Here is a 17,476-nt window from a genome sequence, read left to right on the forward strand (position 1 = left end):
AAAGCCAAAAAAACCTCTTTGAGCTAAAAATTAATATTTTGGGTTCTCAAAAGTAAAAGTTAGCATGTTTTCTCCTGGCATGGTGGCTTACAGTCATAAACCCAGTGCTCAGGAGGCTGAGGCCGCCAGATCCCCATGAGGCCAGTCTGGGATATCAAGTGGGATCTGTCTCCAAAAAGCAAACAAATTAGCAAACAGAAGTCATGTGTTTTCTCCGGCTGTCATTCCACCTTAACTGACTTGTCTTGAACTGTCACTAACAGTAGAAGGTCGCTTGAGAAAAATGTGTGCTTCCTAAACAAACATCTGTAGAAACATACTTGAGAAGTGAGTTTACTACATTGTACAATTTACTAAACATAGAAAAATAAAGTAGCTGGTACTAAAATCATTTTTTTTTTTATATCCTATAGCTTTTTGATGACAAGCTTCAAAACTGCAAAGATGATGAGCAGAGAAAGGTAACTTCTGTAATCATGGTTTTAATTAAAAAATTATTAAATCAGAAGTTTTTGGGAAAATAGTAGAAATGTATCCGCATTTTGAGTATTCAGTTAGTGTTATTGAAGTCAGGCATTGTAAACCCATAATCCTAGTACCAGGGAGGCTGAAGCTAGAGGATCAGGAGTCGGTGGCCAGCCAGCGCTACATAGCAAGACTATATTGGAAAACAAAATGAAACATCAAAAATAGTACTATTGAGCCAGGTGTGTGTGGTGGCGCATGTCTTTAATCCCAGCCCTCAGGAGGATCACTGAGTTCGAGGCCACCCTGAGAATATGTGGTGAATTCCAGGTCAGCCTGGGCTAGAGTGAGACCCTACCTCGAGAAACAAAAAAGCAAACAAGCAAAAAAACCATGATTGATTGATTATACTGATACTGTTATGGATCTCAAGTGGAGATTTTAGGTGAACTTCTGTTGTGGTTTTATAATTAGGCAAAAGGATAATTAATAGATTTTAATGTAGTTATATTTTCCTAAGTACGACATGTCTGTATATAAGTTCTTCTCTGCATATAATGTTAACAGTAGGAAGTCACTAAATTTCCACATGGGCACTTCAGGTGTCAGTAAACAAAAGGAAAAGAATTTTCAGAATAAAGAAGTGTTTAGATTGTTGATGTTCTAAAATAAAACAATTTTTTAAAAGAAGGAATATATGAGGAAGCAAATGGCACTTTACATTTCTGCTGTTGTGGGTTTTTTTTTTTTTTTTTGTGTGTGTGTGTGTGTGTGTGTGTATGTATGTTTTTCCTCCCTTGGATTTTTGCATGGTCTTTGTAGTTGGTATATTGTTTTCTCTTTTCTAATTAATGTTCTGCTTTTCCTGGCTAGACTTCTGATCTAGCATTTTTTTTCTTGTGTTTTTGCTTTCCTGTTGACTAGAGTCTCACATTTTGCTGTTTTATACTTAATAATAGTAGTAATTCATGTTTTGGCACCTTGCATTAATACTTAATAATGGAATTCAGTTACAGATCATTTTTTTAAAAATAAACTTAGGAAAGATGCTTTTGGAAAAAGAATCACAGTGAAGTCTGTAAAAAAGACAAAACCTGTTTCAGGAAAGGAATAAGAATCTTCTATGTTGTTCTTATCTTAAATCACATGAATTTTGAGTTCAATCCATAAAGATGACAATGTCTCGAATTTTTTTATTTAAACATTTGGTTTGGATTTTTTTTTTTTTTTTCAAAAAAAAACAAGACAGTATTTCCTTCCCAACCTGAGTACACTGACCTTAGAGTAATGAATGCATTCTGGAAAAATCCTTTCAGTGACTAATCACTAAAAACAGTAATATCTCTTTGTGCTTCTCATTATTTCTATTTAAAAACTTATTTTTCACAGAAAATTGAAACTCTCAAAGACACAACAAATGTAAGTTCTGTGTTCGATAAACCCTGGCTTTGCATTGGAAGGTGCTTAAGCGTCCTGTTTTTTATATTCAGCTGCTACTATTAATAAGGACAATGGGTGGCTTAGGATGGGTGTGTTTTTATGAGGGCACTTGGACTTCCATCACCATCCCAAGGAACTTGGCTGAGTAGCCTCTGTACTTGAAGTGGACACTGTGTTCCATCCTAGGTGTCTGTGGTCTTGTCTGAGAGATTTTTTTTTTTTTTTGTTTAAAAGGTGGCCTCCACATTGGGCATGATACCACATGCATATCACCCAGCACCGGGGAGGCAGAGGTGGGCTTAAGACCAGAAGTATTTTAGACTTGGGGATTTTGCAATACTTGCACCTGGATGATGTGCGCTATCTTGAGGAAAGAACTCAACACTGAATATGAAATTCGTTTATGTTCTGTAGACACCTCATGCCCAGAGCCTGAAGATAATTTTGTATGTTATTAGTGCTCTTGTACTTAATGACAGTCACCTTGACGCATGAGATCAGAGGTGGCATTTTTTTTTCCTCAAAAAAATTTTTATTAACAACGTCCATGATTATAAACAGTATCCTATTGTAGTGCCCTCCCTCCCCCCACTTTCCCCTTTGAAACTCCACTCTCCATCATATCCCCTCCCCATCTCAATCAGTCTCTCTTTTATTTTGATGTCATCATCATCTCCTTTTATGATGGTCTTGTGTAGGTAGTGTCAGGCACTGCGAGGTCATGGATATCCAGGCCATTTTGTGTCTGGGGGGACAGAGGTGGCATTTTTAAAAAATATTTTATTTTTATTTATTTATTTGACAGAAAGAGGGAGAGAAAGAGAGACAGACAGAATGGGCGTGCCAGGGCCTCCAGCCACTGCAAACGAACTCCATACACGTGCGCCCTCTTGTACATCTGGCTAATGTGGGTCCTGGGGAATCGAACCTGGGTGCTTTGGCTTTGCAGGGAAACTCCTTAACTGCTAAGCCATCCCTCTAGCCTCAAGGTGGCATATTTTACTTGTGGCATCATGCTGTTCAAAAAGTTACAGATTTTGGAAATTTTGGATGTTTGGATTCTCAACATATATTCTATTCCTTAAAACACAGTATTATTCAACTTTTTAATGTATTTGTCTTCTGTTATTAGCCAATAGGCTACTGGTAAGATTTCCATTTTGATAGAACTGTTTTTAAAATAGACAAAAATAATCCTTCCGCCGGGCATGGTGGCGCACGCCTTTAATCCCAGCACTTGGGAGGCAGAGGTAGGAGGATCGCCATGCGTTCGAGGCCACCCTGAGAATACATAGTGAATTCCAGGTCAGCCTGAGCCAGAGTGAGACCCTATGTGGGGGAGGGCGGGGGAATCCTTCAGGTTTATCAGTATTTGACCGAATCCCTTCCCTTACTCTCTGCTGCCAAAAGTTCTACCTCACCCTCGGGATTTTTTTTTTTTTTTTTTTGCCTATTGATCTAAGAATTTGAAGGCTAATCAGACTCATATCTTCCCCTTTGAATCGCTAAAAAGAAATCACATATGATCTCAGCATAAACACTATTTGATATTCCTTAACAAATCATGGAATTATTAATGAATGACTTATAATTGATGCTATCAGCATGTGGGAATCTCCCAGATAAACCCACAGGAGAGTATTGGCTGTGTGGGGCAGACTTAACTCCCTTGTATGTTTGAACTCATTTTTATAATTTAAGCTTTAAAATCACATAACTATCTTCTTGAGACAAGATCCTAAAATTGGTGTTTTGTTTTTATAGAGCATGGTAGAATCGATTAAACACTGCATTGTGTTGCTGCAGATTGCAAAAGTAAGTGAATTTAACTTTTTATTAATCTCTCAAATTTAAAAATTACAATGACTTTTTTTTAATGGACACAAAACTCAGTTCTGAAACATTCTGTCTTGCAACACTAAGCTGCATTATAGGGTTATTGATACTCTTTAATAATTATGTGTCTGGATAATATTTTACATTCGTCTGTCTTGTAACATTTGTGATGGTGGCCTATTATTGCGGCTTGAAAGGGGACTGTTTTGTTAAAATTTTATTATAAAATAATTTAGTTTAAACAGCTATCTTATCTATAATGAAGAGTATAGTAGAAATACACTCTTGAAAATTGTTCTTGGTACAGAATATTTTTGTGTAATGATCTACATTAATGAACCATCTTTAATTATTGTTACTCATAAAATATATGTTGAATTATTGTGGGTTAAAATTTTTGTGTAAGCTGGGTGTGGTGCTCCATGCCTTTAATCCCAGTACTGGGGAGACTGAGGTAGGAGGCCAACTTGAGACTCCATAGTGAATTCCAGGTTAGCCTGGGCTACAGTGAGACCCTACCTCAAATATAAAAACCAAAAATTGTGTGTGTGTGTGTGTGTGTGTGTGTGTGTGTGTGTGTGTATGTATTTTTAATCTACTTTTCAGAAAAACCTTTGGTGTACTTAAATATATAATGGCCTGAAATTTCCAAAAAAAGTTTTGTTTGAGAAAAGGCATTTTTAAACATACTTATTTTTATTTATTTATGAGAGAGAGGGAGAGAATGGGCGTGCCAGGGCTTCCAACTGCTGCAAATAAACTCTAGACATATGTGACACCTTGTGCATCTGGCTTACATGGCTCCTCGGGGAATCAAACCTGGGTCCTTTGGCTTTGCAGGCAAGTGCCTTAACTAACTGCTAAGCCATCCTTCTAGCCTGAGAAAAGGCTTTTTTTTTTTTTTTAATGACAGTGAATTGGCACACGAGGGCCTCCAGCCACTGCGATGGAACTCCAGGCACATGTGCCCCTTTGTGCATATGTGCGACTTTGTGTATCAGGCTTATATGGGACCTAGAGAGTTGAACATGGGTCCTTAGGCTTCACAGGCAGACACCTCAACTACTGAGCTGTCTCTCCAGCCCAAGAACAGGCTTTTTAAAAATATATATATATATTTATTTGACAGAGGGAGAGAGAGGAGAGAGAATGGGCACGCCAGGGCCTCTAGCCACTGCAAACGAACTCTAGACGCGTGTGCCCCCTTGTGCATCTGGCTAACGTGGGTCCTGAGGAATCAAACCTGGGTCCTTTGGCTTTGCAGGCAAACACCTTAACCACTAAACCATCCCTCCAACCCTGAACAGGCATATTTAAAGAAACCTTTTCCTTCCTCATTATTTCTACAGGACTGTGTATCTCTGTAGCCAGTGTCTGGAAGTGGGCGGGCAGACAGCTCCCCAGGCAACTTTGAAGATAACCTTGGCAATCTTAATTAGTGGTCTGTTTGCTGTGTTGTGTTCCTTTGTTTGTATGACACACACTCTATTAGATTATGAGTGTTGTCTCCATCTTGTCAGTTAAATGGGAGCCTTGGGATTTTCCTTTGAGGCCAGACTCACCGTTAGTACACTTGAAGCACTAGAACTCAAAGCTGTGAGCACCATCTATCTAGACAGTATTATTTGTATTATAGGCTTTGGTTTTTCGAAGTACGGTCTCATTCTAGCTCAGGCTGTCTCTGTCTCTCTCTTTCCCCCTCCCTTCTTCCTTCCCTCCCTCCCTCCCTTAGTCTCTCCATCTCTTTCTAATAAATAAAATTAAAAACAAAAAGTCACTAGAGTTAGCCGGGCGTGCTAACGCACACCTTTAATCACAGCACTTGGGAAGCAGAGAGCGCCAGGGCCTGTAGCCACTGCAAAGAAACTCCAGATGTATGCGCCCCTCGTGCATCTGGCTAACATGGGTCCTGGGGAATCGAACCTGAGTCCTTTGGTGTCACAGGCAAACGCCTTAACCACTAAGCCATCTCTCCAGCCCTGCCATACCTTTAAAGTGAAGCGAAAGCGTAAGAATTGGGAGGAGTTGGCATAATTCACTATAAATTTCCACATAGACATATTGGGGTCCTCAACCCTTTGGTAACATACTCACTTCCAATTGTCGGCGCCAATGTAGCTGAGTTTAATAGAGTATTTCCTTAATGACCTCAGGCGCCCGTGTAGAAAATAAGTGTCATGTCTTTGGTGTTGACTGTTGAGTTGCCAGCGACAGAATTGTCATCTCAGCGGAAGCAGAAAAGTAGAGTTCTGACCCCATTAGCTTCTTGAGTCAAACAGGCGTTCTTAGGTAAACAATGCATGGCGTTACTTAAAACGTAAGAATGAAGTTAATATCTTGAACATTTTTCCTTAAGGACCAGAGTATTGCGGAGAAGCACGCTGACGGAATGATAGTAAGTCTAATCTGGTCTTTTTCTCTCCCTTCCCTCATGCAGAGCATTGTAACCAGTCATGTCAGGAGAAGGCTGAATTTCTACTTAATTTTCAACGCAAATTCCTCTCCTCAACTATCCGCTGCTTTCTGTTTTTTAATGCTTGCGATTTTTCTTGAGCTCTTCAAGTTGGCCATCTTTCAGCAATCATTTAAAGGGAAAATAATACTTAAAAATTTTTTTTTTCCTAAGTGTTGGTTCCAATCGAATCATTTTGCATGTACTTAACTTGAAGTGTTAATCAGCTTTAATGAGTCATTGCCTACCATGCTACAATTCTTGTCAAGCTTTCTCGGATCAAAGCAGAGGGGAGATGTGTAAATATTGAATCATACCATAATCTATTTAAAAATGTGCTTATGTTTCCTGTTATTTTTTTATTCTGGGATTTTTATATATTAACTGTTACGCTGCATTTTCATTAGAACAAGTAACATGAGTTCTTTCACTTAGAGCCATTTTCCTATTCTAATTCCTTAGCTTTCACCTTTTCTTGTTATTCTTAACTTCTCCTTTAAAAGTAAAGAATAGGGTTGAAGAGTTTGCTTAGTGGTTAAGACGCTTGCCTGCAAAGCCAAAGGACCCAGATTCAATTCTCCAGTACCCATGTAAGCCAGTTGTACAAGGTGGCACATGCATCTGGAGTTTGCATTGGCTGGAGGCCCTGGTGTGCCCATTTCTCTCTATATGTCTGTTCTCTCTCTTTCTCTTTCTCAAAAAAATAAAAATAAAGACGAGGCTGATAAATGCACAAGGTGGCATATGTGTCTGGAGTTCATTGTTAGCAGCTGCAGGTGTACTCTTTCTCTCTGCCTCTTTCTCTCAAATAAAAAATTTTAACAAATACTACAAAAGAAAAGAAAAATGTCAGGCATAGTGGGGCACTCAGAGCAATCGGGAGGCTGAGGTAGGAGGATCACTGTGAGTTTGAGGCCCCCCTTGAGACTTTGAGTCTGCAGCCTCCACATGCTAAGCATGTTCTCTGCTCCTGAGCCGCACCCCCAGGCTTTGTGATCTTGCAGTAAGAGGCCTTCAGAGAAAAAGCAATGTATTAATTTATTTTGAGAACAGTTTCAAGACTTGTTGAAGCATTAATTTAATTATTCAAACTTGGTTCAGATCTGAGAATTGAATCATAAAGTAATAACTAGAAAGCTTTTGGAGACCATATGATCCAGGGTTAGAATTCTTGTGTTTAAATCAGTTGATTTAAGAGCTGATAACATGATTTTTTAAAAAATAAATTTATTTTTATTTGAGAGAGAGAAAGTGGGCGTACCAGAGCCTCCAGCCTCCAGCCTTCGTAAATGAACTCCAGATGCATGTACCTACCCCCTTGTGCATCTGGCTTACCTGGGTCTTGGGGAATAGAACCTCAAACCCAGGCCCTTAGGCTTCACAGGCAAGTACTTAACTGCTAAGCCATCTCTCCAAACCCCTGATTTTATGATTTTTAAAGTTTATGTAGAAAAGGTTCTTTTTTTTTTTTTTTTTTTTTGGCTTAAAAGTTAATGTAGACTTTTTTTGTTTGCTGTTGTTAGGGTCTCCCTGTAGCCCAGGCTAACCTGGAATTCACTATGTAAGTCTCAGGATGACCTCAAACTCAAGGCGATCCTCCTACTTCTGCCTCCCAAGTGCTGGGATTAAAGGTGTGCACCACCACGCCCGGGCATTAATTTAGAATTTGAGAATGTTCCAAAAAACTTAGCCATTATCTTGATGTCTAGTGTTGGATGTAAAAGCTTTAAGTTTTTATGAGTTTTCCGTGGGCTCTCTGTATGAAAAACCTTGTTTAAGTAAACTGCTACTGTTAGTACACCCTTCAGTCCCAGCCTGTGGGAGACTGAGGCCTGCCTGGTATACATACTGAGTTCCTGGGCAGCCTGGCCTATCTAGCAAGACCCTGTCAGTCTGACTGGTCGCTCAGTCAAATCAAATTCACCCAGATCAGGCCAGGTGTGGTGGCACACGCCTTTAATCCCAGTACTTGGGGGGGGGGGGGGGCGCAGAGTTAGGAGGATCAGACCAGTAAGCTGTGGAGTTTCAGTTTTAAAAATGCTATGGCTAAAAAAAAAAAAAAAAAAAAAAAAAATGCTATGGCTGGAGAGATGGCTTAGTGGTTTAAGGCGCTTGCCTGGAAAGCCAAAGGACCTCGGTTCGATTCCCCAGGACCCACGTGAGCCAGATGAACAAGATGGCATATACACCTGGAGTTCATTTGCAGAGGCTGGAAGCCCTGGCGCATCCATTCTCTCTCTCTCTCTCTGTCTCTCTCTCTCTCTCTCTCGGACTCTCTCCCTCTCTCAAATAAATAAAATTTTAAAAATATTTTAAAAAATCAAAAATGCAACCCCTCATGCTCTCAGAATCATTTGGCCATTTGGGATCCCATGTGGGTCTTCCCTGAAAAATTGCCACTACCCATTTGAGGGTGGGCATCCTTTGTAAATTCTCACAAAGAGAACCCCCCATTCCTCAGGCCCAGTAGGCAGCCCCTTTGCGCCTCTGCTGTGTGGCCACGTAGTGGTGCGGTCACAGGGCTGTGAGGCGCCCAGGTGTGAGGCCCGAGAGGCGTGATAGGTGTAAGCGCCGTGCTCGGGCGCGTCGGGGCGTTGACGCACCGCGTGCAGCTCGAGGTGGTGGCGCGGCCTCCGGTTCTCCCACGGAGCTTTTCTGTCCTCGAAGACCGTGGTCCGTTCACCTCGCGCCCTGCGCTTCCCCGGCAGAAAAGACGTTTTGTTCACTCTCTGCGCGTTGACCAGCTTCCCTGTGTCTCGTCTACCTTCAGGATCTTGGCTGTCAGAAATGTGGGCATTTCACTCGTTTGGGTGGGTCGGCCTGAGAAGGGCATTGAATTAAAAAGACAAATAACCGTCCCGCGTTTCTTTACCTCAGAGTACAATTAATCCCGTAGATGCGATATATCAACCTAGTCCTTTGGAACCTGTGGTCAGCGCTATGCCTTCCCAGACCGTCTTACCGCCAGGTACAGTATCTGGAAAAATGTTTTTTCAGACTGATAGATAGGAAGAAACTTCATCTGTTTAATAGTTATAGTAATCTTAGTGGTTTTTTAAATAAGTAAAATCACACACAAAAAAATACAGCTGAAAATGTTCTGGAAAAAAGATGCTAGTATTTTGTTATTGGGCTTTTGAAGTTTTATAAAAGGGGTTTTGATTTTCAGAGGTGGAGGACAAACATACTTACAAAGACTTGGACTTGGTAAGATCGAATTCTGTGACTCAGAATTCAAAGCTGTGAAAGAAAACATAATATACCATAATTTAGTGTAAGTGTAATCCAGGAATATTTGAATCTGGAGTATTTAAAATTCTGTGCAGTATAAATTCACAGTAGATATTAAGATCATGAGAAAAAGAAGAAAATGCATGCTGGTTTTGGTCAGATGGCATCTGTGTTTTCAAGTGGGGAATAAAATACTGCTTAAAACAAACAGAAGCCAGGTGTGTGGTAGCTCACACCCATCACCCCAGGGAGGCTAGGCCAGGAGGGTCACCCAAGTGGAAGCAGGTAAAATAAAACAAAACTGGGAAAGGAGAGCCCAGGGCGCACTCTACACTCTGCAGCTGCTTTCTGCCTTTCCTTGCACTGAGCTTTTCCATTTCTCAATGAGGATGTAATGAAGCCAGGCACTGTGCAGGGGAAAGAAAAGCCCTGCGTGAAGATGCTCACCATGGGAAATTCCATTACGAAATTGCTCTCTCCTAAGAGAATGGGCTTAATGCCTCCTAGAGGACTACAGAGAAGATGCTGTGCCCCGGTTCAGACGAACATGCCTCGGGGCTCAGAAGCTCACCAGGAGCGTTGGGTAGTTTCACAGGGCAGCGGTAGGAGAGAGTGAGCACATCTGGGCTGCTGTGTTAGTGCCCTGTAGTATATCATTCATTTATTTTATTATCATTATTATTTTGGTCTTTCGAGGTAGGGTCTCGCTCTAGCTCAGGCTGACCTGGAATTCACTCTGTAGTCTCAGGGTGGCCTCGAACTCACAGCGCTCTCCCTACCTCTGCCTCCCGAGTGCTGGCATTCAAGGCGTGCGCCACCACACCCAGCTCATTATTTAGATTAAGAAGTGAATTTGACTAAATGAAGTCTTGTTATGGAGAATTCTAGTCCTTAGAATTTTTGAACCCCGAGCAGTTGTGGTCAACAGAGTCTGTGCTCAGCTGTTCTCACCACGTGTCTCCCACATTCCCATCCAGAACCTGCTCCGTTGTGTAAGTCAGAGCAGCGCCCCTCTTCCCTGCCGGTTGGACCCGTGTTAGCTACCTTGGGACATCGTCAGACTCCAACACCAAACAGTACAGGTACAGGTTTGTGTCACCTTTACTTCTCCTACCTGTTTGTTCACTGACATGGCACATCTGTGTGTGACCACTGACTGGAGACAGGTAGACTCCATGACACCTTGTCACGGTGTAGCTCACTTTTTAAACTACAGTTATTTACATGAAGTGAGTGACCTTGTGATTAAACCAAGAGTTTTAATAACTTAAACTTTAACTTAAAATATTGCAGGGTTTTGAGCCAGGCATGGTGGCGCACACCTTTAATCCCAGGACTCGGAAGGCATAGGTAGAAGGATCACTGTGAGTTCGAGACCACCCTGAGATTACATAGAGAATTCCAGGGCAGGCTGGGCTAGAGAGAGACCCTACCTAGGGGCGGTGGGGGGGAGGTGGGCAAAATGTAGGGTTTTGTTTATATATCTTAAGAGTGACTTGGAAATCTTTTTGGTTTGGTTTGTTTCTTTTTTGAGGTAGGGCCTCTGTCTAGCCCAGGCTGACCTGGAATTGACTATGTAGCCTCAGGGTGGCCTCAAATTCACAACAATCCTCCTACCTCTGCTGGGTAAAGGCGTGCACCGCCATGCCAGGCTCAGGAATCCCTCACTGTTGAGTCTTTTAAGGCCATGAGTCAGTTGCATGTGTATACTTTCTCTTCACCCAGGAGTCAGACAGTGTAGAAGTGGGCAGAGCAAAGCTCAGAGCCTGGGTCATTTGCGTAAGTGTTTGTACACATCTGCATCTGTAATATTGTCGTTGCTTCTTCTGACCTGAAGGAGGCTGCGTGTTTCTGGGAAGGGCTCCTTGTAACAGGGAGCTTTCAGACAGCGTCCCAGGCTTACAGGACGGGGCCTCGAAGACAGACCGCATCCCAGGCTTTCAGGACGGGGTCTTTGGCACTCACTTCCTAGCTGCCTGGGCAGGTGTTCCCTGTTTTTCCACTGGTGGATACTTGAGGAGGAGGAGGAGGAGGAGGAGGAGGAGGAGGAGGTGGATACTGCAGTATTTTCTGGGTATATGCCTTTGTGTAGCACATTTGGCACAAGCATACTCTTTAGGAAGCATTTATCACTTACATTTTTGCCTTTCAAAAAAAAAGTTATTTATTTGAGAAAGAAAGATGCAGACAGAAAGCAAGAAGAGGCGCTCCAGGGCTCAGCCGCTGCAAACGAGCTCTAGATGCACATACCACCTTGTTCGTCTGACTTACGTGGGTCCTGGGGAATCAAACCCGGGTCCTTAGGCTTCACCGGCAAGTGCCTTAGCAGCTAAGCCCTCTCTCCAGCCCGTGTTTTTGTTTTTTGAGTCGGGGTCTCACCTTATCCCAGGCTAACCTAGAATTCACAAAGTAGCCTAGGCTTGTCTTGAACTCAGAGCAGTCCCCCTGATCAGCCCTCCCTCCCACCGCCAAGTGCTGGGATTCTAGGCGTTTGCCACCACACCTGCCACTTGTGCCCGTTCTACAAACAAAAACCACTTCATTTTAATCTGCATTGTCTTTACTTAGAGAAAATAATAATAAAAGCCTTAATTCTCAGTCTCGGGACTATTCTCAGTGTGAATACTAGTTTTATTTCTTGCTTTGAAATGAATCGCATGCATTGTGTGACGTGTAGAGCCCAGAGTCAAGGAAGTACACTTGGTGCTTCTGTCCCTGTTAAGGGTCCCCAGACCCTCTTGTTTTCCAGGCTCGTTAGTGGGGACTTGACTGTGGAACAGTGAGAAATACCATGCGCATTAGGAAGCAGTCAGGCACCGAAGCTGTTGGCTTGCCTGAGTGTGGATGATCGCCTTCTGAGTTTGGAAAGCAAAAATTAAGGGCTGGAGGAGGTGGCTTTGCGCTTAATTCGCTTACCTGTACTACAAAAAGGAGCAAAAATAAAAATAAAAGGCTTTGTTCCTATTCTGTGTCATGATGGGATGATTTTCATTGTCTAATTTCAATGTTTATTTTTTTTTTTCAGTAAATAATGTTGAGACTTGTCCTAGTTGAATAAAACTTTCTTGGCTTTAGAAGGTCCGCTTTGGCCCCATCTCCCTAAATCACCAACCCTTTCCCCTAATGAAGAACTTTTTTTTTTTAAATATATTTTGTTTTTATTTATTTATTTGAGAGAGAGAGAGAGAATGGGCACCCCAGGGCTTCTAGCCACTGCAGACAAACTCCAGAGGCATGCACCCCCTTGTGCATCTGGCTTACGCGGGTCCTGGGGAGTCGAACCTGGGTCCTTTGGCTTTTCAGGCAAGCGCCTTAACCACCAAGCCATCTCTCCAGCCCTAATGAAGAACTTTTTAACTTCCCAGGCAGTGGGAACTCGCCACCTAGTAGCAGTCTCACTTCTCCAAGCCACGTCAACCTGTCCCCAAGTACAGTCCCCGAGTTCTCTTACTCCAGCAGTGAGGACGAATTCTACGATGCTGATGAATTCCACCAGAGTGGCTCCTCGCCGAAGCGCTTAATAGAGTGAGTACGTGCGTAAATAAACGTCTTCTGATTGAGAAAAAATGCACTTTTTGAAAAGGTTGTGTCAGGCTTACCTTAGGAAGTCTGTTGAAGGTAGCCTGTTCCCAGGAGCTTGCTGAGCAATGCCAGTTCTGTGGTGGTTTTCACTTTTACTCCTGACTTAATCCAAACGGAATCAACACCATCCGTTGTGCCAATGTCAGGTCAGCTCTGGGCATTTCTACAGCAGCATCAGGAGTAGACCCAGCGAGAGTCACCGCTGAGGGATGGGACAAATGGGAGCCACTGAATTATTTTTGTCCTAGAGGTGGACGTATTCAACAATATAAGCCAGGAACCACACGAGATAGAAGGATGACACAGAAGTTTAAAAATACCATACCCCAGCTGGGCATGGTGGCTCACGCCTTTAATCCCAGCACTCGAGGCAGAGGTAGGAGGACCGCCGTGAGTTAGAAAAAGCTAAAGTAATAGAGTCACGATCTCTGTGTTGACACTGATTTAAAGTCTCAACAGCCTTGTGTGGTGCTTTTATTTAGTTTAGAAAAGCAAGTCGCGGGGCGGGATTCATATCATGCCCCCAGTCAGGATGATCATGCCCCCAGTCAGGATGCACACGGTCCCATGGCGGTTAAGAGTGCCCATGTGGGATAGCATTTAAAAAAAAATTTTTTTTTGAGGCGAGCCCAACTGACTGGCCTTTATTTATTTATTTGAGAGCAACAGACAGAGAAAGAGGCAGAGATGGAGAGAGAGAGAATGGGCGTGCCAGGACCTCCAGCCACCGCAAACGAACTCCAGATGCGTATGTCCCCTTATGCATCTGGCTAACGTGGGTCTTGGGAAATCAAGCCTTGAACTGGGGTCCTTAGGCTTCACAGGCAAGTGCTTAACCACTAAGGTATCTCTCCAGCCTTGGATAGTATTTTAGAGCAAAGGCAGCCTGCATATGATGAAAGCCTAGGGCCTACAGACATGAATACTTATCAGGGACCTGAAGTAAGCTTAGAGGCTATGGGTTTAGACGGTAGGACCTAAGTGCAGCCTAAGCTACCCCACCTGGACGTCTCCAGCAGGGCCTGGCGCCTCTGTGGAAAGATTCTCTCTTCATGCTCTGTCGCTGTTCCCGTGCCCAGGCAACAAGGTCTCCAAAGATCTGTATGGTGGTTTGCACCTGCTGCACCCATGTGATCCTGGAGTATATTTCCTCATTCTCTGCTTCTCACAGTCTGTGGACTTAAATCTTTACCAGTGGGGCCTTCAATTTAGGGTCTAGAAATTTAGATCCTTACTGGTGGGTCCCTGAAATCATAGGGCCTATGGATTTAGATCCTTACTGATGGGAGCCAAGATGTCTTATGATCTGTATTTGCCTGGATGATCTTAGGCAGGATATATCATTGTTTATTTTATTTTTTTTTTTTTGTGGGTGGCGGGGGATGTTGAGATAGGGTCTCACTGTAGCCCAGGCTGACCTGGAATTCACTATGTGGTCTCAGGGTGGCCTCGAACTTACGGTGATCCACCTACCTCTGCCTCCCAAGTGCTGGGGTTAAAGGCATGTGTGCACCACGCTCCACTGCTGAGCTGTGCTTGGGGCACATGTCAGCCACACATTTAGCCTCTAAGCATACGTAAGCTTGAAGTAGACTGAAAACTGGACAACAAAACAAAACAACCTTCTGCAGTAAATAGAATGTAAGCATTCCCCATTTACATCGGTTAGGCTGTCTGGATTGAGAAAGCCATACTGAGCCAGGCGTGGTGGTGCATGCCTTTAATCCCAATACTCGGGATGCAGAGGTAGGAGGATTGCCTTGAGTTCGAGGCCACCCTGAAACTCCATAGTGAATTCCAGGTCAGCCTGGGCTAGAGTGAGACCCTACCTCAAAAAGCTGAAAAAAAAAAAATCCGTATTTTAAGCTACTACATGCAATATAGAAATCAAAACATAGTATAGGTAAAACATCTTTTCCTCTAAAACAAGAAGCAAACTACAAAGCATCAGACGGGCAGAAGGCACAGCTTAGCGGTTAAGACATTTGCCTGCAAAGCCAAAGAACCCAGGTTTGGTTCTCCCAGGACCCACGTTAACCAGATGCACAAGGGGGTCCCATGCGTCTGGAGTTCGTTTTCAGTGGCTGAGAGAGACCTTCTTAGATTGAGAAGGACTGGGGGTGGAGCATGAGGAGTGCCTGCACATGAAATAGCAGGGAAGGGGTGAAGCCCCTGCAAAGATCTGGTGTTTCTACCGCCAGGTCCCACGCAGCCAGACGAAGTGCCGCAAGCACGTAGTGCCTTGCGTGCCCACAAGGGGGCGCACACATCTGGAGTTCCTGTGTAGTAGGCTGAAGGTCCTGTCAGGCCATTCTCTCTCTTTCCCTCTCCCTCCCTCCCTCCCTCCCTCCCTCCCTCCTTCTCTCCCTCTCTCTCTCCCTCCTTTTCTCTCTCTCTCTCTCCCTCCTCCTCTCTCTCTCTCCCTCCCTCCCTCCCTCTCTCCCTCCCTCTCTCTCTCCTCTCTCTCCCTCCTTCTCTCTCTCTCTCTCTCCCTCCTTCTCTCTCTCTCTCTCTCCCTCCTTCTCTCTCTCTCTCTCTCCGTCCCTCCCTCCCTCTCTCCCTCTCTCTCTCTCTCTCCCCAAAATAACAATAACAATAATAATAATAAAATGGGGGCTGGAGAGAAGGCTTAGCAGTTAAGGCATTGGCCTGCAAAGCCAAAGGACCCAGGTTCAATTCCCCAGGAACCATGTTAGCCAGATGCACAAGGGGGCACACATGTCTGGAGTTCGTTTGCAGTGGTTGGAGACCCTGGAGCGCCCATTCTCTCTCTCCCTCTCTCTGCCTCTTTCTCTCTCTCAAAGTTAAAAAAATAATAATAATAATAATAAGGAAATTTTTCTTTTTTAAGAAACAAATATTTAAGTATTTATTTGCAATCAGAGAGAGAGAAGAGAAACAGAGAGAATGGGCGCGCCAGGGCCTCCAGCCACCTCAGACGAACTCCAGAAGCATGTGCCACTTTGTGCATCTGGCTTTACGTGAGTACTGAGGAATCAAACCTGAGTCCTTAGGCTTTGCAAACAAGCACCTGAAACTAAGCCATCCCTTTGGCCTGAAATTTTTCTTATATAATTTTATTGAGCATATTTTCCATGCCATTGACCAAAAGTTCTTACATACCCATTATTTAGGTGTTTGGTTTAGTTTTCAGGTATCTCCCACAATTGTCATGTTCTGCTCATGTATATATATTTTTTAGTTTGTCTTAGATTTTGATTTCCCATTTTATTTTTTTCTGCCTTGTCCTCCATTCCTTATGTTCTGTTCTTCATATGATCTGTTCTTTTGGTATGGCTTTCCTTGGGAGCCTGTAAAAAATATTTTTGTTTATTTGAGATGGAGGAAAGAGATTGGCCATGCCAGTGCCTTCTACCACTGCAAATGAACTCCAGACACATGTGCCATTTTTTGCATCTCACTTCATGTGGGTACTAGGGGCGCAAAATCGGAGCTTTCAAGCTTTGCAAGCAAAGGTTTAACTGTCGAACCATCTCTGCAGTCCACAGGGAGCTTTGTAACTGAGTTATCTCATGTTTGATATTCATTAGATGTCTCTTAAGCGTGTCTGTATTGAATTGCATTTTCATGTTCTGGTTGGCTGTACTCTTGGAAGTCAGTCAGGCATTTGTTTGCGTCCTCTTTGACTTCATCCACTTGTCCCCTGAGCTCTTTCCTTGACTGTCTTGCATGTCATTCAGGCCATTTGTGCATATCCGCTTTAAGTTTGTTGAATATATTTATCATTATTGAGTTTTGAAATTCTTTGTCTGGGATTTCCTCCAAGTAGTTCTCATTGGAGATTTCAACTATGGGACTAGGCATTCTTGATGGGGAATCATACCTTGTTTTCTTATTTCACTTGTCCTGCATTGGGGTTTGCCCATTTGGAGATAATCCCTTTCTTTTGCTGAGAGGGTACCAACAGACACTCCACTGGTTGGGGGTCCACAGGGTGGGCTCAGGGCGGAATTTCACTGGTCATGGACACCAGTCTTTACCCAAAGCTCACTGGCTCGGGTCCTCCTGGCTCCTTGGTGATCGATCAACCCGCCTGGGGCCAGGACTTGTACCAAGCTGATCTGCCTGGTTCTTCTGGATCCCTAGCAACCTACCCAAGTCTGAGCCTGACTCTTAATTTTCTTTAAAGATTAAAAGAAAGACATAGGGCTGGAGAAATGGCTTAATGGTTAAGGTGCCTGCCTGCAAAGCCAAAGGACCCAGGTTTTATTCCCCAGGACCCATGTAAGCCAGATGCACAAAGTGGTGCAAACGTCTGGAGTTCATTTACAGCTGCTGGAGGCCCTGTCACCTCCCTCCCTCCCTCTCTCTCTCTCTCTCTCTGCTTGGAAACAAGTAAACATAGTTTAAAAGATAATATCCTTAGGGCCTTAGCGTTTAAGGCACTTGCCCGTAAAGCCAAAAGACGTAGTTTCAATTCCCCGGGACCCATGTAAGCCAGATGCACAA

At 43.5% G+C, this 17,476-nt stretch overlaps 1 protein-coding gene across 12 annotated transcripts in view; it reads left to right on the forward strand.

Annotated features, from left to right (window-relative positions):
- The window catches only part of Osbpl9 (oxysterol binding protein like 9), a 107,226-nt gene that overhangs the window by 76,616 nt on the left and 13,134 nt on the right, over positions 1–17,476 (forward strand). For 5 of the 12 annotated variants that reach the window (XM_045139223.1, XM_045139228.1, XM_045139232.1 and 2 more), the window contains 7 exons: positions 414–461; positions 1,855–1,884; positions 3,670–3,720; positions 6,098–6,136; positions 9,071–9,161; positions 10,402–10,512; positions 12,790–12,949. In XM_045139223.1, the coding sequence (XP_044995158.1) occupies positions 414–461; positions 1,855–1,884; positions 3,670–3,720; positions 6,098–6,136; positions 9,071–9,161; positions 10,402–10,512; positions 12,790–12,949 (530 nt within the window). The remainder of the gene's footprint in view (positions 1–413; positions 462–1,854; positions 1,885–3,669; positions 3,721–6,097; positions 6,137–9,070; positions 9,162–10,401; positions 10,513–12,789; positions 12,950–17,476) is intronic. The other 7 variants (XM_045139224.1, XM_045139230.1, XM_045139227.1 and 4 more) reach the window with 5 other exon arrangements.

This window comes from Jaculus jaculus, chromosome 21 (genome assembly GCF_020740685.1).
Source record: "Jaculus jaculus isolate mJacJac1 chromosome 21, mJacJac1.mat.Y.cur, whole genome shotgun sequence".
Lineage (NCBI taxonomy): Eukaryota > Metazoa > Chordata > Mammalia > Rodentia > Dipodidae > Jaculus > Jaculus jaculus.